This window comes from Anopheles arabiensis, chromosome 2 (genome assembly GCF_016920715.1).
Source record: "Anopheles arabiensis isolate DONGOLA chromosome 2, AaraD3, whole genome shotgun sequence".
NCBI classification, from domain to species: domain Eukaryota; kingdom Metazoa; phylum Arthropoda; class Insecta; order Diptera; family Culicidae; genus Anopheles; species Anopheles arabiensis.
Window position 1 is genome coordinate 68,481,359 of NC_053517.1, and position 20,313 is coordinate 68,501,671.

A 20,313-nucleotide genomic window follows, 5' to 3' on the forward strand; every position below is an offset into this window, starting at 1 on the left:
AGCGTGCTGCGGAATGGTGCGTTATTGTGAGCGGATTCCACGCCAGAAAAACAGAACAGTAACAAACCATATTGTGGTATAATTGGTGGTCAAAAAGGGTTCATTGGTGACTAAATGCATGTAGGAATACATACACTAGTGGTACAAACGTAATAATTTCCAATTATCTAAGAAATACGGTTATTTTAACCAGGTGGCCGTCTTGCCCCATACGAGTGGCACTCTTGCCCCATAGCCCAAAAAAGAACGTCTTTTTGGATCCTTTTTAAAACGCTTCAAAAACTGTTTTGTTTGCACTTTTTTCAAGCGAAACTCATTTATAAGTGAGGAAATAGATGTAAAATGGTTATGAGATTTAAATCGGCTCTTGAAAAACATGTTTTAATGAGTTATAACTTGAAATGCTTAAGGTGGCACACTTGCCCCAAGCTCCGCTACAAGATAAGCGAGCGATGAGAGCGTTTCATTGGCTTACGATCGTTCACTCTCTTTCCGATCCTCACGTACGATGCCGCCAACCCAAGGAAACATTTTGGACCTAGCTTGAACAACCCAAACGTCCAAAACGCGATGAATGGGTAAAACTATGGACCTGAGATGGGGCCCTATCTCAGTACCCAAACAGGTACCCAAAGGCAGACAATTTTGGACTTATTTTTTGAGAGAGAGCGAAAGAGCTTCTCCCTCTTCTCACACTTCTCTCTCTAGAATTTCATTTGTATGAGTTCTATGAGAAGGGGAAAGGGAAGGGGATGAAGTAAGTGAATTAAAGTTGATGAGGAGAGGGGAGGGGCACAATCACCAGTCACCGCCAATATCGAGAATTTGACATTAGCCGGTGGTTATTGCGGGGGGATGCCTAATGGAAATGCTCTGTATATTTCCGTACAGTACAGTATCTCATTGCGGCGGAACCTTACAAATGTTATTGCGCGGTCGAGTAAGGAATCGCGCATCGGATCGATGGAAGAAGGGTGTAAGAACGAGGGGGGAGAAGAAGAAGCACAGAGAAAAACGCTGCACATTCACTCATACATTCTTACAGCAGCAGACAATTCGCGAGAACATGAAATCGAGAGAGTATATTTTAACGCTCGCAAATGAGTGCAAGCAGGTGCGGTATAGAAGATAGAGCAAGACAGACCAGTTTTTGTTCAAGCTAGGTCCAAAATGTTTCCTTGGGAAAAACCGGCCCCGAAGGCGCATCCATGGAAAAAAGGGATAAATAAAGGTAGCTCACTATATAAAGTATCACCGGTAGTCGACAGCCGCGGAATATTAAGGGTCGGAGGACGGCTATCTGAGTGCATTGATATCAACGAAGAATTACGTAACCCAATTATTATTCCCGGAAATCATCGGGGAACGTATTTGCTAAAGCAGGAATATCACGAAAGGTACATGCATGGCAATCACAGCACGGTGATTAACGAGATACGGTCGCGGTACTACATTCCGAAGTTATTAGGAGAATATCGCCGAGTAAGGAGAGCATCTGGAGGCCGGTCTGGTGGTACTGTCGTCAACTCGTACGACTTAACTAACAACATGTCCGTCATGGGTTCAAGCCCCGAATAGACCGTGCCCCCATACGTAGAACTGACTATCCTGCTATGGTAACAATAAGTCACTGAAAGCCAAGCTCACTTCACAAGTGGGGTACAGGCAGGCCTTGACCGACAACGGTTGTTGTGCCAAAGAAGAAGAAGAAGAAGAAGAAGAAGAATTTTGATATGTTTTCTTGCTGGGGCTCTAATCAATTTCCCATGAATATATGTTTCTACATAAGCGTAATCGACCTTTGTACCATAGTGATTAGTTGCATTCACTTGGAATAAACGCAACATGTTTGTATGGCCACTGAAATTATGTTTGTTTCCTGTTTTTCCCCTTCCAGACCAGCTACAAGTCGCAAGGAATTGTTTTTCATATAGAAGATCAAGCAATCTGCTATTTGCATCTTCAGAATCAATGTTATATTGGGCTATGTTATTAAAATAATCCTCTTTCTTCAAATTGTCTTCAAAAACAGTAAGTTCGTCAACGGTCTTAATTGTCTCTATGCTAGTAGCATTTGTGCTTTGACTACCTTTTTTTTCCTTCAAAATATTGAAAATTTCGCTAACCATTACAAACTTTTGCATTTCTCTGCTGTTTTTATTCCGCAGTTGTCGCTGACACAAAGCACAACAAGTGTGCTTGTTTGCAATGTGTTCCTGGTTTTTTGGAATCGTATCATTATCGCTATCGAAATCTGGTAACATATCTACCATAGACTTCATGCTGCTGATGCTCGAGTCCAGATTTTGAGATGTTTTTGGTGTTGCTGGTACCATTTTCGACGCTATACACACATTTTCATCGACTCCGACGACACTATGGCAGCAGTAGGTGAGTTTTCTGTAATTGTTGCACTTTTTGATTTTGTAGGCACAACCGATAAATCTTTTATGATTATACCAGATGTCGATGGCTGCGTATACCGGGATACGGCAAGCTGCGATGTGGCCGAATCTGACCCGACCGATTATATTGTGGTGACTCTGGTAGTGTCATGGTCAAAGAAGGAAGCAATTCTATTGATTCTTCTTGACAGTGGTTTAACGGAAGGTCGAAGCGCTGACACCGGTGAATGAAGTGATGAAGCAGCCATTTGCAACGAAGTTTCATACACTGTAGAAGCCGAAGCTGATTTATCGACCGAGTAAGAAGTGCCTGGCTGGGCTGTTGCCGTTATTGTAGTCGACGGAGATGCAACGGTTCCAGATGGTACAATGGTACGGATTGTGGTTCCATAAGGAAGCATAGGAACAGTTGACGTTCCCAGCGAAGGCACAGACACTAATGCTGGATTGGACGATGGTTGCGCGGTCGAAAGCGTAGCCGTACCAGACGAATGCATAACGGATGCACCCTGCACATTCACTGCTAGTTGGCCGATCTGAACCGTTTCGTCCACATGGAAGCCTTGCTGTGGAAGGCATTCCAATTGAAGGCACAGGCATAATTGGATTGGTTTGCGGATTTACTCCAGGTTGAACCATCCGTATTACAGGGTTTTCAATCATATAAGGGAATAGTTCAATCACTTAGGGGAATGTTGCAAACATGCACAGCTTGCTTGCAACATTCCCCCGGAACTGGATTGAGGTCGGCTGCATCGAAAAAATGGGTGCGGGTGTCGGTGGGGGCGCAGTCGATGAAGCTACAACATATGTTGTCTGCGCAGGCGTGGATGGTGCAACCGTTCGAATCAATGTCCCCGATGGAAGCAAAGTTTCTGTGGCCATTCTTGTTGAAGACACAATCGAAGACGTGACTGCAACTGAAGTCGGTGGCGTCATGGTGTATATTGAGCCAGTCGAACTTGGCATTGTTGCAATCGATGAAGGCATTTGTGCACCATATGCAGACGCCGCAATACACGGCTCCGACGGTATATTAGCCCGTAAAACCGTGCCGATAGGACGGGGGCATCGTGTTGAATTCGAAGGCACAACAGGTGAATCATGCACCATTTAATATTCACTCACATTTAATACCAAAATTCACCAAACTTATACTCACTGTTTCTTCTTCTTCCTTCGCAGGGTATAACAAACTGACCCACTGATATATAGCACTAAAACAACTACGAAAGGCAGTATTTAAAGGTTAGTTGGCATTATTCTACCGTAAACATTTAACTAAAGTTACCTTGTAATGTTTTTTTTAATAACTTTTTTACTGTTTTACTTTTCACTGTTTAAGATCACTCCTACACGTATATGTAATTTTGCTGGTATGAAAATGTAAACATCTGATTTGATAGCTTCGAATAAAGGAAGAGTCGACACACACACCATTGCAGAGCCCCGACATTTCACTCACACATTGAAAGAAAAGAAACTCGGAAACCCAACGGAACAAAAGTAGAATGCTTAGAGCAAAATAATCGTTTTTCTCCCTCCCAACAGGACAAAAGTAGAAAGCTTGGAGCAAAATAATCGTTTGTCTCCCTCTATCCTCTATACCGCGCTTGCTTGCACTCGAGTATATTCTCTCAGAACTGAGCATTCGCAGTTCAACCACCGACAAACCGACGTGACACTGGCGTTACAAAAGTGTCCCATACGAAAGTACTGACATTTACCAGTGAGGCGATCACTTCTGTCAAAGTAAGCTCTGTTCACTGCTGCTTCGATGTAAACAACTTTTCCAAATACAAATTACGAAGGAAGTGTGAGGCACGATTTTGTGAGAATTATTGGACAAAACACCCAGGAAAATCATTTTATAAGTTTCCAAATCAATGCAAAAGATGTGAGAAGTACAAAAAATAATGCGCATTGGAATTTGCGACGAAAGACAAAAAGGAGATTTAGCTGTTTCTTCTCTGTATCAGTGTAGTAAGCGAATCATTCTAGAGATGGCGCTAGTGTTTAACGTATTTTCATTTGAAATAAGGAGACAACTTTTGAAGCTCATTTTGTTCGAAGTGTCACGTCGGTTTGTCGGTGGTTCAACCCGTGCAGTGAGAATGTATGTGTTAATGTGCAGCGAAATTTGTCTCTGTATCTCAATCCCCCACCCCCAAAAAACAACATTCACTCTCCGCGCACTCTTACAATTTTGGCGCGCACGCTACGTACAACACAATAAAAAAGGTCGTTTTAACGGCGCGCACTGATCAAAGTCGCGATGGTTCAATCGGAACACCGACGCTCCATGTCAGAGATTTGGTGTGAAGAAAAAGTTTTTCTGACCAAATCTCTAACACACACGCGACGACATACATCGTCACATCGACCGATGGAAGTGAGTGATGTTCTAAAAATAGATCTGTGGAGCGAGTGATAAGGGGGAGGGGCGTAGACAAGAACGTAAGCGTGAGTGTGAGTCGTCGCGTGCGTGTGTGTGGTGTATACGCGAGAACTCATTTTTTTGCTCTTTCCTGGAACCCAGATGTTCTACATTCTTCTGATTTTAAGCAACCAAAGTAGAACGGGAAGTAGAAGGCTACTTCATATTCTACTTTCCTTACTACTTTCGAGCGTTTTGACTTGCTTGGGGTAATAAAATCACATATAAAACTTAAACACGAAATAAAACTTAAACACATCGCTTCGCACATCGTTCCACACATCGCTAACCACAATCTTGCCGCAAAACCACACATGTTTTTTATATTAAATCAAACAAAAATCGTCACTTCAAGCACCCGCCTTACTGCCTTTATGGTGTTTTTGTTGAATACTGTAAAAAAAGCATTGAAATAAAGCAGCATAATTTACATATTCATGTTGAATTATGAAAGATTATCGCAGCTTTATTTCAATGCGCAAAACACTTCATCAATTTGAAATTCGGCCGAGGCCGTAATAATGTGAATTGAAATAAATAACACTTCAACACTTCAGATTACATCGGGCGCACGGGACTTAGGCTAAAACGCCCGCGGCTGCACACTGCGAAGGCTTCAAATGTACTAATGATTTTGTGTGGTAGCAAGAAAGGGAACGCACGAGGAACACTCGCTGCACTAGTGCGAGCGAGACACCGACACCAGCAAGCCGCTGCGAGAAAACCATCCCAAGTAGCAGAGCCAAAGTTGTTGAGAGATTTTGCTGTGTGTTAAAGCGAGAGGCCCTGTCTTCTCTCTCTAGATTTTGGACGGCAAACCGCCGCGCGTGTAGAGGTGTGTGCGTGTGACGAAAAACGATGGATGAAAAACGCGAGGAGCGGGGTCTGAAGTCTTTCGTTGGTCACACACACATGCATCTACCGTTGGATTGCGTTGAAGCGAATCTACCCATCTCTCTCGTTCTACCATGATTGTTCTGCTATTGCGCTCATCTGGGACTTGCAAAATTCTCTCACCGCACAAATCGATCACGCCAGCGCTGTGCGTTCTCTCGATACATTTTTTTCTCCTCAAATCTGATCAAGTGCTGTCAAAATCGTGAAGCCATTTCTAATAAGGACGTCAAACGAAGCGTAAATTTTGGCGTAAACTGGATTTCAGCCATACAACCCTACCACGCAAACAATGAGACCCCAAATTTTGAGTGATTCAGGCCGAGGGGTATGAGGAAGCTTGAGGAAGCACGGAGAAGCGCGCTGCGATGAGAGTTCGCATTCTGTTTTACACGCGCGCTTCACTAACACCAATACAAATACCGTGCTTTGACGAGCCGTCTGTGAATGTGTGTGTGTCTTCTTTCAGCGAGCTCAACTTGGAGCTGCTCGTCACATCGTGTTGTCTCGCTCACACTACAGCATCGAACCATCGCTCCGTATGTCCCCCCCTCCTACGCGTACAAAACCACCAGTACAGCGCGACGCTTTGACGGAGATGGTTGTGCGCGTTTTGTTCTATGTCCCACGCACAGTGTTTGTGCGTTGATGCGCATTTCGTGCGCCGGTGTGTTTTGGTGAAGTGTGCAGTGAATAAACAGTGTGCACAGACGCACATGCAGTGCGTGGATCCACAGGTAAGAATTTACTGAACAGAGTCAACGCAGATTGTCGACAAGTTTCCCGCAGCCTGGCTCGACCCGGTATGACGTCATTGGATTCTAAATGTGTACTTTAGTTTGTACTTTATGTTTCAATAAAGTGTTTAATGTAATAAAAAATGACCGTGTTTGTGTTTAGTTTTAGAATAAGTGCATGAAAGAAAACGAAAAACGAAAGAAACAACTATCTTTACATGTGTTGGTAGCATGGCTCGAAAGAACACAAACACATTGAGAACTGCAGAGCGCACCGTGCGTTACGGGTGGGGAGGGGGAGGGCTCGCGCGAGGGTGTAACTCATTCGTCGAAGGGGCACTGTATTTCGACAGCGTAACTCAAATCACTCAAAAAATACACTCATTTTGCCGGACGGGTATAATCTTTTGACAGGAAGTTTACGCTCTCCCATACAAATCAAGCGTAAACTTTTTGAGTTTACGCCTCGTGTGACGTCCGTATAAGGGCTTGGTACTTGTTTCGACGCAGCGTATCGCAACGCATTGCGTGACGCACGCTGGTATCTGTTCGCTGCGTTCTGCATGGATATGTCAACACATTTTACAAAGAAAAACATCAACAAACAGCAATAATGCCTCTTATTTATAGGTTCTGATGTGATTATAATGTTAAATTACAACTGTAAAATCATTTCCAGTTCTGCTCAAAACAGTGCAAAGCATGTTTTCGATTTATTATTGCACATTGCATACTGCAACGCACTCACCTGTTTTGCGGCAATTACGAAATTACTTTCTCTACATTTATTTTGTTTTGTTAATAAAATTATTTAGTAGTCCAATTACACGTCAAATTGCGCTCGAAACAATTTAACGTGAAAAAATATCGATTTTCACCCGATATGATTGAACCATTTTGACAGACGCATCACGACGTGCGTCGAAATAGAAATTTTTCTACTTTGACGCTGCGTCGTGCGTCGTTAACGCATGCGTCTGTCAAATCCCATACATTTTGGTAAAATCGCAACGCATTGCGTCGGAACAAGTACCGCTCTCTAACGCGCAAACTCAAGTGAAAAGTAAAGGTGGTTGTATCAAGTGAAGCAAGGTTAATTTGTTTTGTGTCAGTAATGTAATATTACAAAATTGACTTAATTTCATTTGTTTAATACAGCAAAACATGAATAACATGGAGAACATTGAAAACATATGGACTACATGGATGCGTCTCTGGAGGCATCTAAGCAATCCGGGCAATTTTATCGCCAGATGCAAATGCGCTCTGCTCAATTGTAGTTGTGTATATGATTTTCAATTTAAAATCAGAGTGAAATGTCCGGGTATGTATGGTGTTTTTTTTTGTTGCAATTTTAAATAAATAGTAAAGCATTCTGAAATAAAAATAAGTGCATCTTTTATTGCACAACAGTTCAAAACAGTGTAGTGTTTAAAACATTTTTTTTTTAATCGGGAGGAACGGAAGAAAAAAGCGGTTGCGTAGTGCAGTCGTTATCTCCTTCCAGTCAAGAACATGCCCGTCATGGGTTCAAGGCTGGAATGGACCGTCATACCGTGGCAAAGACAGATTATAAAAATATTTTGTTTTAACTAAAATGCATTTTGCGTACTGAGATAGTGTTGGCAAAGAACAAGGAGAAAGGGTTCAAGCATCGTATGAACCTTCACCTTTAGCATGGACTGACTATCCCGCTGAGCATAACCGCGTAGATTGTAAAGCCAATAAGAGGAGGAAGAGGAATATGTTTCAGTTAATAATCCATGCGTTCCTTATAGTGCTATAATTAAATACAGTCAGAATTAAACAATTGAACGGTTTTTAGGTGGCATGCTTTTTAGTTGATCGCTCAATAGTTAGCTGACAGTTGCGTTTGTATTCGTTTAACAACTTTCACAAAAACCTCATGGCCTGCCGAGAAAAAAATCATTTTTTATGTAATGGAAAAACGTGCTAACTAAAAAGCACATTTTCAATAGTAGGTAGAGAATCCAAGTTCAACCAGAGAGTGCATACTGTAGTATGTTTTAGCATACTAAAAAGATAAAAATTGATTTCTAAGTGATAAGGTTGTTTGTAACAATACATTCAAATATATTCACGCGGTTAAAGTGAAGAAGTAAAAGAAAAACAATGCTTAACATTTTATCCTCGATGTGTATGTATGTGTAAGTGTTTTGTAAAATTATGTGCTTATAAAACTAAAGGTTTGCCGATACCTTTTCGCAGAATTGACTAATCTGCGAATAAAAAACAACTCATAGATTTCAAATCTACGAAACGGTACATCAGGCGTAACCGACGGCTGAAATCGTGATTAGTAAAAAAAGGATTTATAAACATTTTAGCTACTGAACCACAACCGCAAGCTGTTGTGGAGGATCCATGCGAAGTGTCGAACATTTTCGAAGCTGTTGTAGAGGGCAACACATTGGATATTTCTAGTGACGAGGATGATGACGAGGATGGTCACGAGGAAGGTGAAGGTGCAAACAAAACATCAAAGACCCCTGGGTTTGATTTGCACGCACATTCCCTGGAAGAATGTTTGAGATATTGGGCATTGAAGACCAATGCGGCTCACTCGTCCGTTAATTTGTTGCTGCATATAATGCGTGAGCGAGCTAATTTATTACTCCCTAAGGACGCACGGACGTTGTTGAAAACAAGCACAGCGCCCAAAAAAATATTAAACGTTGCGGGGGGACAGTATTGGTATAATGGCCTTGGACCGTGTCTTGAAAAGGCATTCAGGTGAGAATATGTAATAATAATGTAGTATGTTATTTAATTTATCTTTGCTTAAGGAGGCAAAATCGGTTTTGTTGTAAACTGACTGACTATCCTGCTATGAGTTACAGACACACTAGCCCATCAGTGGCACAGCCAGGTGCCTACAGGGCCACAACGCTTAAACCGCCAAAGAAGGCAGGCACAATATGTCAGGCTTCATTTTACTTTTTTTACTTTTGTTGGATGAGAATCTTTTAAAGATCCAATATCTGTATATTTTAATTAAAATTTCCCACACCAGCCACCAAGGATAGCAGTGGTGTAAACCATCCAATCGTTGTGTATATTGTTTTGTTGATATGTGTAATATATTTCTATTATAGAAAACAGAGGATAATACCCGGCACTAAACTACCAATTATCTTAAATATTGATGGAGTGCCATTGCACAAAAGTAGTCGAACGGCATTTTGGCCAATTTTGGCAAAAGTACACAAAATGCCACACATAAAACCTATGACGGTGGCAATATTTTGTGGAACAAAGAAGCCAGATTCACTGGAGGATTACCTTCGTCCGTTGGTACAGGATGTCAATCATATCATTGACAATGGAGTACTTGCAGGTTCTCCTCCTACTTTGGTGAAGATTGAAGTACATGCAATTGTGGCTGATTCTCCAGCACGTGCATTTCTTAAAGGCAACGAAAAAAATGGAGCTTGTTTAAAATTGTTTTAACACTTTATTCCTAGGTGTGGTGTCACACGTAGGGCATCATGGCTGCTTGAAATGCACGGCAGTTGGATACTATCATCCATCATCACGAACAACGTGCTTTCCATCAACCAGTGCTGCTCCGAGGACGGACGAAGATTTCCGTGCGGGTGTCTATAAGGAGCACATAAAAGAAAAAAACACCACTGCTGGAATTAAAAAAATTCAATATGGTTAAAAAAAATGCCGGTGGATGATGACCTGCATCTTTTCTACTTGGGTATACAACGCCGGCATTTGCAAGGGAAGGTGTACGGATTGTGGGGGTCGGATAAGTGGACTGCAGAAATGGTTGAACAAATTTCGTTGCATTTGGTAAGCATAGTTTTGCCATCGGAGATCCATCGCAAACTACGCAAGTTGGACGATTTGAAGTTTTGGAAAGGCTCTGAGTACAGTTCTTTCCTTCATTATGCTGCTCCTGTCGTTTTAAGAGGCAGAGTTAGCGAAAATGAATACAACCACTATATGCTTTTTAATTGCGCTACAAAATTCCTTTGCTCAAGAACATTTAAAAACCAATGGACAAGCGCTGGATGTTTGCTTGAACAATTTGTTACCGACTATGATAAAATTTACGGGAAAGGGTACGTGAGCAGTAATGTTCATAATTTGCTACATGCTACAGAGGAAGTAATGGACCTTGGAACTCTGCATGAAACATCGACATTCGATTTTGAAAATGCGCTTCAAGGTAAGACACGCATGCTAAGAAGTGGTTACAAAAGTCAGCAGCTGGAGCAAGTCATAAATCAGCTGTCCGAGTTAGACAATTTAACTGCTCCAGAACCAATGAAATTTTTTTTATGACATCGTAATTCACGGTACTAACGTAACAGTTCTCATGAACAATTATGTATTGAAGAAAGGAAATAGAGATGGTTGGTTTCTTTCCACAGGACAAGAAGTTATCCAATATTGTTCGGCAGCGAAGGTATCTTCTACTGTGCGTATTACTGGAAAAAAGCTGATTGGCAGAATGAAAGAAGCCTTCATCTTCCCGCTTTCTTCAACATACCTGTTCACATTTGAATGCAACGTAAATGAAATTGCTAGAACCATGGTCGAGCTAAGTCCATCAGAAGTGTTTTGTAAACTTGTGGCCATTCCGTTAAATGAAGATGGAGACACTTTTTTCACACCTTTGATACACACCCTTCCCGACATGGACAACATTTGAACAACGGTAAGTTTTGTTTGTAATAAAAATAAATATTGTTTATTAAGTGCGCGTCTAATATTATTCATTTCATAATTTTTATTAATTAATTCATTAAAAAGGCCTGGCCATAATTGATAAATAATAATTCAAAAATGCAACTAATTAATAAGAAATAGAACAGATTGGCCTAGTTATTTCATAATTGTTCATAAATAAAACTATTTAAAAAATTAAAACAATTATTATGGCCCATTAAAATTAAAATAATCATTAATAAATAATTATGGCCTGGCCATAATCAGTTCATAAGATTTCATAACTAAAACTAACTAAAGTAAAAATAACTTGTTATGGTCTGGCCGTTTTTGAATTGCAAAAGATCACATTTTGTTGTTAGTAATTAATCTTAGATAACTTATTCTAATTTCTTATTCTATTTATTATTTACATTTTCTTTGCCAATTTTAACATGTGGAGCTGGTTTTCTCGCACCAGTTAATGTGGTCCTCCGCATGGCATTATGGTTTTTTTTTTGACAAAAAACTTTTCTACTTCTTCATCTTCCAGATTGCCAAGATCCTTGAATAGTTCCAACACATTATTGAATTCCTTCAAACTTATTTTCTTACCTCTGCCGCTCCAAGAACACTTAGCTTAGCGAATAATTATTTTGAAAAAAAAAAACAACATCGATTGCGCGATGCAAAATGTAATTAGTTCTACTGTCTGCTGCTTTTCGTAAAATAAACATTTTTACGTTTTCTCGAAACTGTTCATCGACTCCTAAAGGAGCATCGAACCCTTCAAGATCACTTTCGTTGTCCAGTGGATGAAAAACAAATTTTTGTACACTACTTTGCCTCGGAGGGCCAAAGGCACCGCATGCTGAACAAATTGGTACAATGAATTAAGGGTACGAAGTATTATGCGATTGTCCACCGTTTGACTAGCAGGCGATTCAACTGGAGCCGGGAGCGGTTCAACTGAAGACACGTCATTAGCGTTTGGGATATCATCGATCTGCCAACTTTCTTCTATAATTGATGATACATCAATATCATCGCAACGCTCCGCTAGTGATGATGTCATTGTAGACGGTATTTTGTTTTGTGACTAGCTTAAGGGGCCCGCTTACAGGGCTACGCACGGAAACGCTTGAAAGTTACAGTTTTCGTTGAGTTAGGGCGTGCTGTTCTAATAATTCTTCAACAAACTTGCTACTTATTGTGTGATTTACGCAGTATTAGGTATCATATTACGAATTGGTGTCTTTCGAATATTGTTGCTACCGGGTCATATAAGCCATTATGGATCGGTATGTTAGAAGCTCGTGGTATGAGTTGATGCTGTAGGATGCTTACCATTTTCCGTAACATTATCAAAACATCTTGATCATGTTGGTGTGCTCCCAAAGAATCATGCTCGATGTGTGATGTGGTACACATGGAAGTACAGTTGAAATGAAAGTACCCAATACGCATTTAGTGAGGAGTTGGAAATTTTGTATATTCAATCGGTAGTATGCTTACCTTTTTGGTCGACATCGATAAATTGAAACTTGAAGAAAACGTCAAAAAACACGCTCAGCATCATTGTTGTGGAATGTACGCGGAAAAAGCCAGAACAAAAAATAAATGAAAGCAACATTTTTGAAACCGTTTGTTATCTGTTTATTGATATTTACTTACCTTTGCTGTTGGATTTGTGCTTAATTACAGTTTGTGCTGATATAGATACGCTCGACTTCATGTAAGATGGAGAGTGGGACACGGATGACTTTCTGGTAGCTTCGTCTTCTTCTAAAAGAATTACAACAGATAGTGATGATGCAGATACGTTTCATTTGCCGTCAGACGATGAGTGCGACTCATATGACATACCGTATGCTGGTATGCAAAGCACTGGATCCAGAACACATGAACAGGAGCAAAAATCATCCAACGGTAACTATCAGATCGAGCAGATCGGTTATGCATATCTAGTAGGCGCAGAAATAATCTTGTACTTGCTTTCAGTTGCAGCACTTGCGGAGCAGCAAAGTGTGACTCCAGAGCGAATCCGCAGCCATGACACCGAAGGTACCTATTGTGAGTGAATGAAAGTCGTATTATTAAAATTAATTATTTAATCTTATTTCAGACACAGACAGCAATGATAGCCACATTCCTTGTGCGCAGCAGATCGAACCGGAAGAAGACAGCCATCGTACAACGGGTAATGGAATAGGATCAGATTGAAATAGTTGTTTTAAAACAATATTAAACAGTAAATTTACTTCCAGAGGACGAAAATCATGAACAAAGCAGACAGCAGGACAGACAGAGCGAGCCCGATCATTGGTTAAACGATGGCTGTAAGTATGGATGGATGGATGGATGGAGGGATGGACAGAGCAGCTCTTATCTTGTTCACTGAGTTTTTTTTACTTACAGCATTTGTTGACGGCTCTGAGGACAGTAACAGCAGTAACTCGAACAGGCAACACCGCGAAGGGCATTGGTTTGGCAGTAGTAAGTAGTGACCTGCGTGTAAAATTAGTAGAGATGAGTGAGAGATGAAATAATAAACTAATTGGTTTGTGTGTTTTGCTATACTTTACCTACAGCGGATGGCGATCGTAGCTTCTGGGCATTCAAGTACAGCGAAACACGGGTAGTGCATCGGGAATGGTACAGCTGCTGTAAGTAATAAAACCTGCGAGTTAGATGCTTGGTAGCATGATGCGACATGCATGGTACAGTAAGAAGAGTCGTATTGTTCATGCGTTTGTTTCACTTACAGATTGTAGGAGCAGCAGCAACGACAGCAGCACCAGCACCAGTAACAGCACTTGCGGCAATAACAGCAACGCTATTATAGAACGCACCAACATGCACGGCGAACTGGATCGTAAGTGGTTCAGAGAAGTCTGTAATATTTATGAATAGAAAAACACAGCATACCAGCTGTTTGGAAGAAAAACTTACAATTATTAAACATCTATCCTTACAGGTGGCAGAATGTTACTACCTGATCACGGGCCAACTAACGCAAGGCAAGCCGAAGATCTTGATCATGCCACTCGCGAACGGAACTGTTGTTCGAGGTAACATCGATGAATGAACTAAAACAGAATACAAACGATGGAATACTTTTACACTATTTTGGTTTCTCTCTACAGTCGTCAGGAACGGGCGCTTCAGTTTCGGTCGTGTCCTTATCCACGTCGGTAGAACGGGCAAAAAGGTTTGCAAATAAGCATCTCTACCAAGACGTAAATAGTAAAAAGTGAGTTAAAAGGTAATGAACGAACATCTTCGTATTGATTGATGGATTAGAGAAAAAAAATATATTTATGTAATGTCTAATTTTCTGTTTTCAGTACTTACGTCACACTCTGGTTCAGTAGAAGAATCAACTGTCAACGACCTCTCGGTAGACGATGTTGCTTGTGGAGACACCTTCCTCGTCAGCGCGTTTCGGGTTCGGTATCAGCACAGCAATGTTCGCTCGTGATGTCACCCGCGAGAGTGCAACGTATAGCTGGCCATGGGCGAAAACATCTTGCGGCAGATATAGGCCCAAATGGTGAAGCGATTGCTCTTGCGACTTGTTGATGGTCATCGCAAAGCACACTTGCACCGGAAACTGTTTACGGCGGATCTGGAACGGGTGACCCTTATCGTTGCTGTCACAGAAGATCCGTGGAAGCAGGACGTCTTCGCCTCTCCGCGTGCCTGTCAGAATTTTAGCGTGTAAACAGTTTCGCTTTAGGCCTACAATTTGCAAACGCGTACCGTTGCACAATCCCATGTCGGAATTAAGATTGCGCAATAAAAGTACTGGTGCAAATTGTTTCAGCCGCAAGCGATGCACTGGGATGACGCTGACATTGAGTGTGTTCAAGTATTCGGAAGGAAGTTGCAGATGCTCGTGTTCCTCCGGGTTGACCAATGTATCGACCGAACGGTACTCCTGTTCCGGTCCAGGAATTCGGTCTAGGACCAGGTTGTTCACGCTGGCAACATCCACGTTAAGCGGCGACAGAATAGCCCGATCCGAAAAGAATGACGGATGTTGGAAGTGCCGTTGCATGTCCGGGTAGATTTTGTCGATCAGGGTGTTAAGGTCGTTTGTCGGATTCGCAGTATGGGGCACAATCATATCGTGCGGTATTTTTGCCAACGATGGATCCAGTCCTGCAAACGTATCGTGCCGTCCTTCACCGATACGAAGCAGAAGGTTGGCAAAATCTCGTGCCGTGCGTACCCGCATGTTATCGCGCAATTGTAGCGACCTAAACAGGGGCCATAATGTGCTCTTCTTGATGCACTCGTTGATGATTTGTGCATCCGTGCCCTTCGGTACGATCGGTAAAATTTGTCGAAAGTCACCGGACAGCAGCACCACCTTACCGCCGAAAGGAAGCTGCACACCCGTTATGTCCTGCAGGGTCCGATCGATTGCTTCGAGAGCAAACCGACTGCTCATCGACGCCTCATCCCAAACGATCAGTGCTGTTTGTCGAAGCATTTCGGCCCGTTTCGACTGAACCAAAATGCTACAGGTGGAATGATTGTTTAAGTCCAGCGGCAACTTAAACGTGGAGTGTACTGTTTTCCCTCCTGTAAGCAACAGTGCTGCTATGCCGCTTGCTGCAGTTGCGAGCGCAATTCCTCCGCAGCGACGGAGGTGTGCCAGTATCTTTTCTACCAAAAAAGATTTACCCGTTCCACCAGGGCCATCCAGGAAGAATAACCGTTTGTCACCAGCGTTCGCTTGGCTTGCCGTCGCTAATTGACGATCGATTGCCACCGTGACCGTTTCGTACACCATGCGTTGTTCGTCGTTGAGCTGATGTACGGTGGCAAGGGTAACATCGAGATCCGTGATCAGATACGATCGTTCAGCGATAATGAACTCGTTCACATCATCATCGTCCATGATGTGTGCCTGAACGTGTTCATACTCCGAAAGCTGAGGCATTCCTGGGAAACTGGTCAAATCCCTCGATGGCGTCGTACCGCGCAGGTAGCGATCGATGTCACTCAGCCCCCGGAAGTGTTCAACATCACGTAGCAGCTTATTCAGGTCGGATTCCTCCGTCGTGTACCGGTCGCGATTGTGGTAATGAAAATCTTCACTCATTTCACTCGCATAGCTTTCCCACAGGGTGCGCGGGTTTTGTGGCATCCCAGACGAAAGGATGAGTGCGAAGAAATGGCGCAACTGGGCGGGCATACGATAAGTGGCCGCTTCTTCTAGAGCACGATCCCACTCGGAATCATCCTCAAGCAGCCCTTCGTTGATGGCAGCCTGCTGAAACGTTTCGCACACCGAACCGTTAACAGTACGCAGATCCTCGTACGATGTTGGACCCTTGCGGTAGCAAAGAAGCAACCGCAAGCAGCAGCGTTCCATAAGCTGCATGCTACAGGACACCATTCGGCCGGTCACTTTCTTGTGCCCGGTACGTATGCGACGGATCCAGTGCTTTGTTCCCGGTTCCTGCCACGGTAGTCGCTGGTTCGCAGTTGGTTTCGCGTACCGGTAGTACGTCGGGACATCGTTGTACAGCAGCGCTCTGGCAAAGTTGTCATGTGCCGCCAGCTGGAAGAATCGTGTCTACATGGTATGGTTACCACGGTTTAACACGCACGAAACGGTTTCGTTTGCCCGGAAAAACACGTTCTGTTGATTTTCCAGATGGATAGGCAGTGTAACAACGGTGTGCGTTTTTGCTTGCAACTCAAAGCGCATTATTCGCCAGCAGCTGTCCGTCGGTGAAAGGTAGCGTGCATCGATATGCTGCTGAATTTCATCGTTGCCTACCGCCAGGGTAACGCTCAGACGGTCGTGCCCCTTGTACACGTATTTGTACAAATATTTCACGCTGCTGATCGAAGTACACACCTCAATGTTGATGTGGCAATTGTACTTATGCGTGAACCATGGGTTGTAGGGCACGACGTACCGGTTGTCCAGCTTGATTCCTTTCACCGTCACACTGCGCCCATTGTTACGACGACGGTACTGTGGATAGCCATTATCCATGCTGCGCGTCTGTTCGCAGAATGACTTTGGGAACCCTTTTTCGCATGTACCATCCTTCATGCAAGGTGCGGCAGGATTGGCAGCCCCACACGGTCCATGCATCATACAGCTCTGTACCGTCTCGAACAGTTGCGACGACGTTGCAGGATTATGAAGTTCGGCAGACACGAACTTGTCGTAGTCTGCCTGGGTCTGCGGTTTGTCTTCCTCGGCGATAATCACGAGTATGTGTGCATGGGGAAGGCCACGTTTTTGGAACTCGATCACGTGAATGCGAGCTACCTCAATCCCGAGAGCTCCCATAGTTAGGTGATTCAGTATGGCTTTCAGCTTTAACCGAAAGACACGTACGATAACATCGGGACGATCCGGGGCCTGCTGACGTGGAAGTAGGCACTGTGTGATTTCCGGCCATTTTGGATTGCACGTGACGGTGATAAACAGGTCCGGTTTACCCAAAGCTCGAACAATAGCCATTGTATCTTGATATTGCGCTCGCATATATCGATTGCTACCGACAAATGATGGTCCGAGAATAACACGCGTGCCCGTACGCGACAGGTTCGAGGGCGGATCGATGATGGAACGACGGGGTGCAACAGGTGGTTCTTGCACTACAGGGATTTCCACAGCCACATTAGGCAAATAATCGGGATGAAGATCCGCGATGGTACCTTCAGCGCTGGCAAGATCCAAAAAGCCCGTGTACGCCTCAGTGCAAAGTTGTGCCTGGTGCTCTCGCAAATATTTCAACCGCTGCATCTCGATCTTACAGTACTGGTCTACACAGTACTGCTGAAACAATCGTCCGGCACGATGCATAAGCGTTTGAGCGTTGGTCTGCTTGGTTGTTGCTGCTGTCTGGTTCGGCGCTGTACCTTTGGCATACCGTAAGTCCAACCGGTTTCACCCCGCGGAAACAGAATTGGGTATTGGAGTGCATCTGCCAACTGGTTGGTATCAAACACAGGCTGCAAGTATCCTGTGGCACGATGCTGCAGCACAATATTGCGTGTATGTTCCGTGGCTCCGGTAGTATCATCGCACACGAACACGCCACCAACTTCATCTGCAGTCGGTGCATTGTAACGCCGTTGATCGATGCCTGGTATACGCGAGTGGATGCAAAGCCGCAGATCATCTCTAACAGACATCCGTTCGTACGCATGCTTAAACATCTCTGCAATCGGATTGTGAGTCGAAAAAACACGTTGCAAAATGGCCAATATTTCACGATTCAGCTCACTACCATATGCTTTGGCCCGAGCGTTCAGCATTTCGTCGTACTGACCCTCCGAGCTTGAATCATAAAAGTACAGCTGTGCGTAGCATGGTGGACGTCCTGGAAGCACAGCGAGCGAACCGATTCGATGGCAAAGCGCACCTTGTATGCGATAGTTGTAAATTCCACCGTGACCGACTCGTAGATCCTGGCGTATTGGGTCATTTCCTCGTATTGAGGCACCGATAGAGGTGAAGGCAAACGCATTATTGTATCGCCGGAAGTTGAGCAGAAATTGCGGCACGTCAAATAGTTGGCGCAACTCTGCTGGCGGTTCGGGAAACGGTGGAAGCACAACTTGTCCACTGTTGCAGCACTAAGAGGGCGGCTCTCCAGGCCACTTGAGAGCGGAACAGAAATTGCAAGGCACGCGTGGTGCAAGCGTATGAAGCGAGGGACAACTGTACGACTCATGGTTCCCATGTGCTATTCTCAGATGGCCGGTCATACGACGCCGGGCTATGAATTGTCGCTGCTGATCTGCTTCATGGTCGCGAAGATGGCGCACGTATGTTTGTAGCTGCTGATGTATTGGCACTCGGATAGCAACTGCTGCAGTTGGGTCTACCAATGCTGCTGTTGGTGCTGGTACTGGTGCTGGTGCTGATGCTGGTGCTGGGGCGCGGTTGACAGTTGCGACATTCGGAGTTTGCACCATGCGCTTCCTGGCATTGTACAGTGCCTGTCGCTTTCTGGCGAGCCTTGCCTTCTTCTCGGGTGGTGTTTCATCCGGTGGGGTGGAGTACCGTCCAGCGATTTCATTGAGCAAATCATCGTCAATATTCTTTCGTAGTTGTTGTTGTTGCAAGATTGCTGAAGCTCCTGATAAGGATGACCCGGCCAAAGTTGAAGGTACAGCCTGTTGGTCGTCCTGTACAGCTGCCAGCGTAGGAGCTGCTCCCGCGAGGCGCTTCCTGGCATTGTACAGTGCCTGTCGCTTTCTGGCGAGCCTTGCTTTCTTTTCGTTCGGAGTTTCTTCCGGTGGAGTGAGATTCTGTGAGACGATATCACTTACGGAGGGCTGCATGGTTTGTGGATAGGGTTCTGTAACTGGGGCTGTTAAAAATTGTAAAACAAAAAAAAAAGAATTTTAGATAAGTGCTGTGAATAAAAGAAAGTAGGAAATATTATACCTGACATGATGTCAATCATAGGGCAACCGTTACCCATACATTCCTCATTATGCTCCATATCGTAGCAAAAACAGAATTTCAAGAAAACGCCGGAACACAGAAACACAGGAACACAGGAACACAGGAACACACGTACCAAGCAGGAACAACAAATTGAACCACAAAACGTACACGAAACGTACGTTAAGAAAATAATCTCCTTACACTAAATCTACACTGCCCTGCGTACTAAACTACACTACACTACACTACACTTTTCTAAACTACACTACACTATACTTCACCATGCGCACCTAAAGAAATTATCCTAATACTCAAACTAAACTAAAAACACTGGAAATCCACTTAAAAAAGTATAAATCGCACTCGAAACGCGGGTACGAAACCTATAAGGAAAATAGCTGCACAAAACTGAAAACGTCCTAGCTGGTTAATAATATACTTGTACTTGCAAATAGCAAGGACCGAAAAGTAATCTTATCAGAGGCAAACTTAAAAATTGTATGATAGCAAAGATTGCAATGTAAATTCAAAACTCTTTCACGTGTAATCGAAAATCTAGTTAAGAAATCTCACCTTCCACTCATAAATCACTCGAAAATTCAGTAATTACTTCCTTTTACTACGCCTATAGGATTTTTTTCTGATAGCGCATGGTATTTATGTAAACAATTGCTATTTGTCAGTTTGCCCATGATGCTATGATAACATTTTGCTATTTGG

General features: G+C 43.4%; 3 protein-coding genes across 3 annotated transcripts; 1 reads left to right on the forward strand and 2 right to left on the reverse strand.

Moving 5' to 3' along the window:
• Window positions 1–12,877: 12,877 nt before the first annotated feature.
• LOC120893802 lies at window positions 12,878–13,830 on the forward strand. The gene is made up of 6 exons (XM_040295915.1): window positions 12,878–13,085; window positions 13,158–13,220; window positions 13,282–13,356; window positions 13,424–13,495; window positions 13,575–13,652; window positions 13,748–13,830. The coding sequence occupies exons 1-6, from the start codon at window positions 13,034–13,036 to the stop codon at window positions 13,828–13,830; spliced, it is 423 nt and encodes a 140-aa protein (XP_040151849.1). The 5' UTR covers window positions 12,878–13,033.
• A 705-nt stretch (window positions 13,831–14,535) lies between these two features.
• LOC120893811 lies at window positions 14,536–18,664 on the reverse strand. The gene is made up of 4 exons (XM_040295927.1): window positions 18,463–18,664; window positions 18,054–18,355; window positions 16,798–17,970; window positions 14,536–16,746 (listed from the first exon to the last, which is right to left on the reverse strand). Exons 1-4 carry the CDS (start codon window positions 18,662–18,664, stop codon window positions 14,536–14,538), a joined length of 3,888 nt encoding a protein of 1,295 aa, XP_040151861.1.
• LOC120895164 lies at window positions 18,615–19,615 on the reverse strand. The gene is made up of 2 exons (XM_040298265.1): window positions 19,591–19,615; window positions 18,615–19,513 (listed from the first exon to the last, which is right to left on the reverse strand). Exons 1-2 carry the CDS (start codon window positions 19,607–19,609, stop codon window positions 18,774–18,776), a joined length of 759 nt encoding a protein of 252 aa, XP_040154199.1. The 5' UTR covers window positions 19,610–19,615; the 3' UTR covers window positions 18,615–18,773.
• Between the last annotated feature and the right edge of the window lie 698 nt (window positions 19,616–20,313).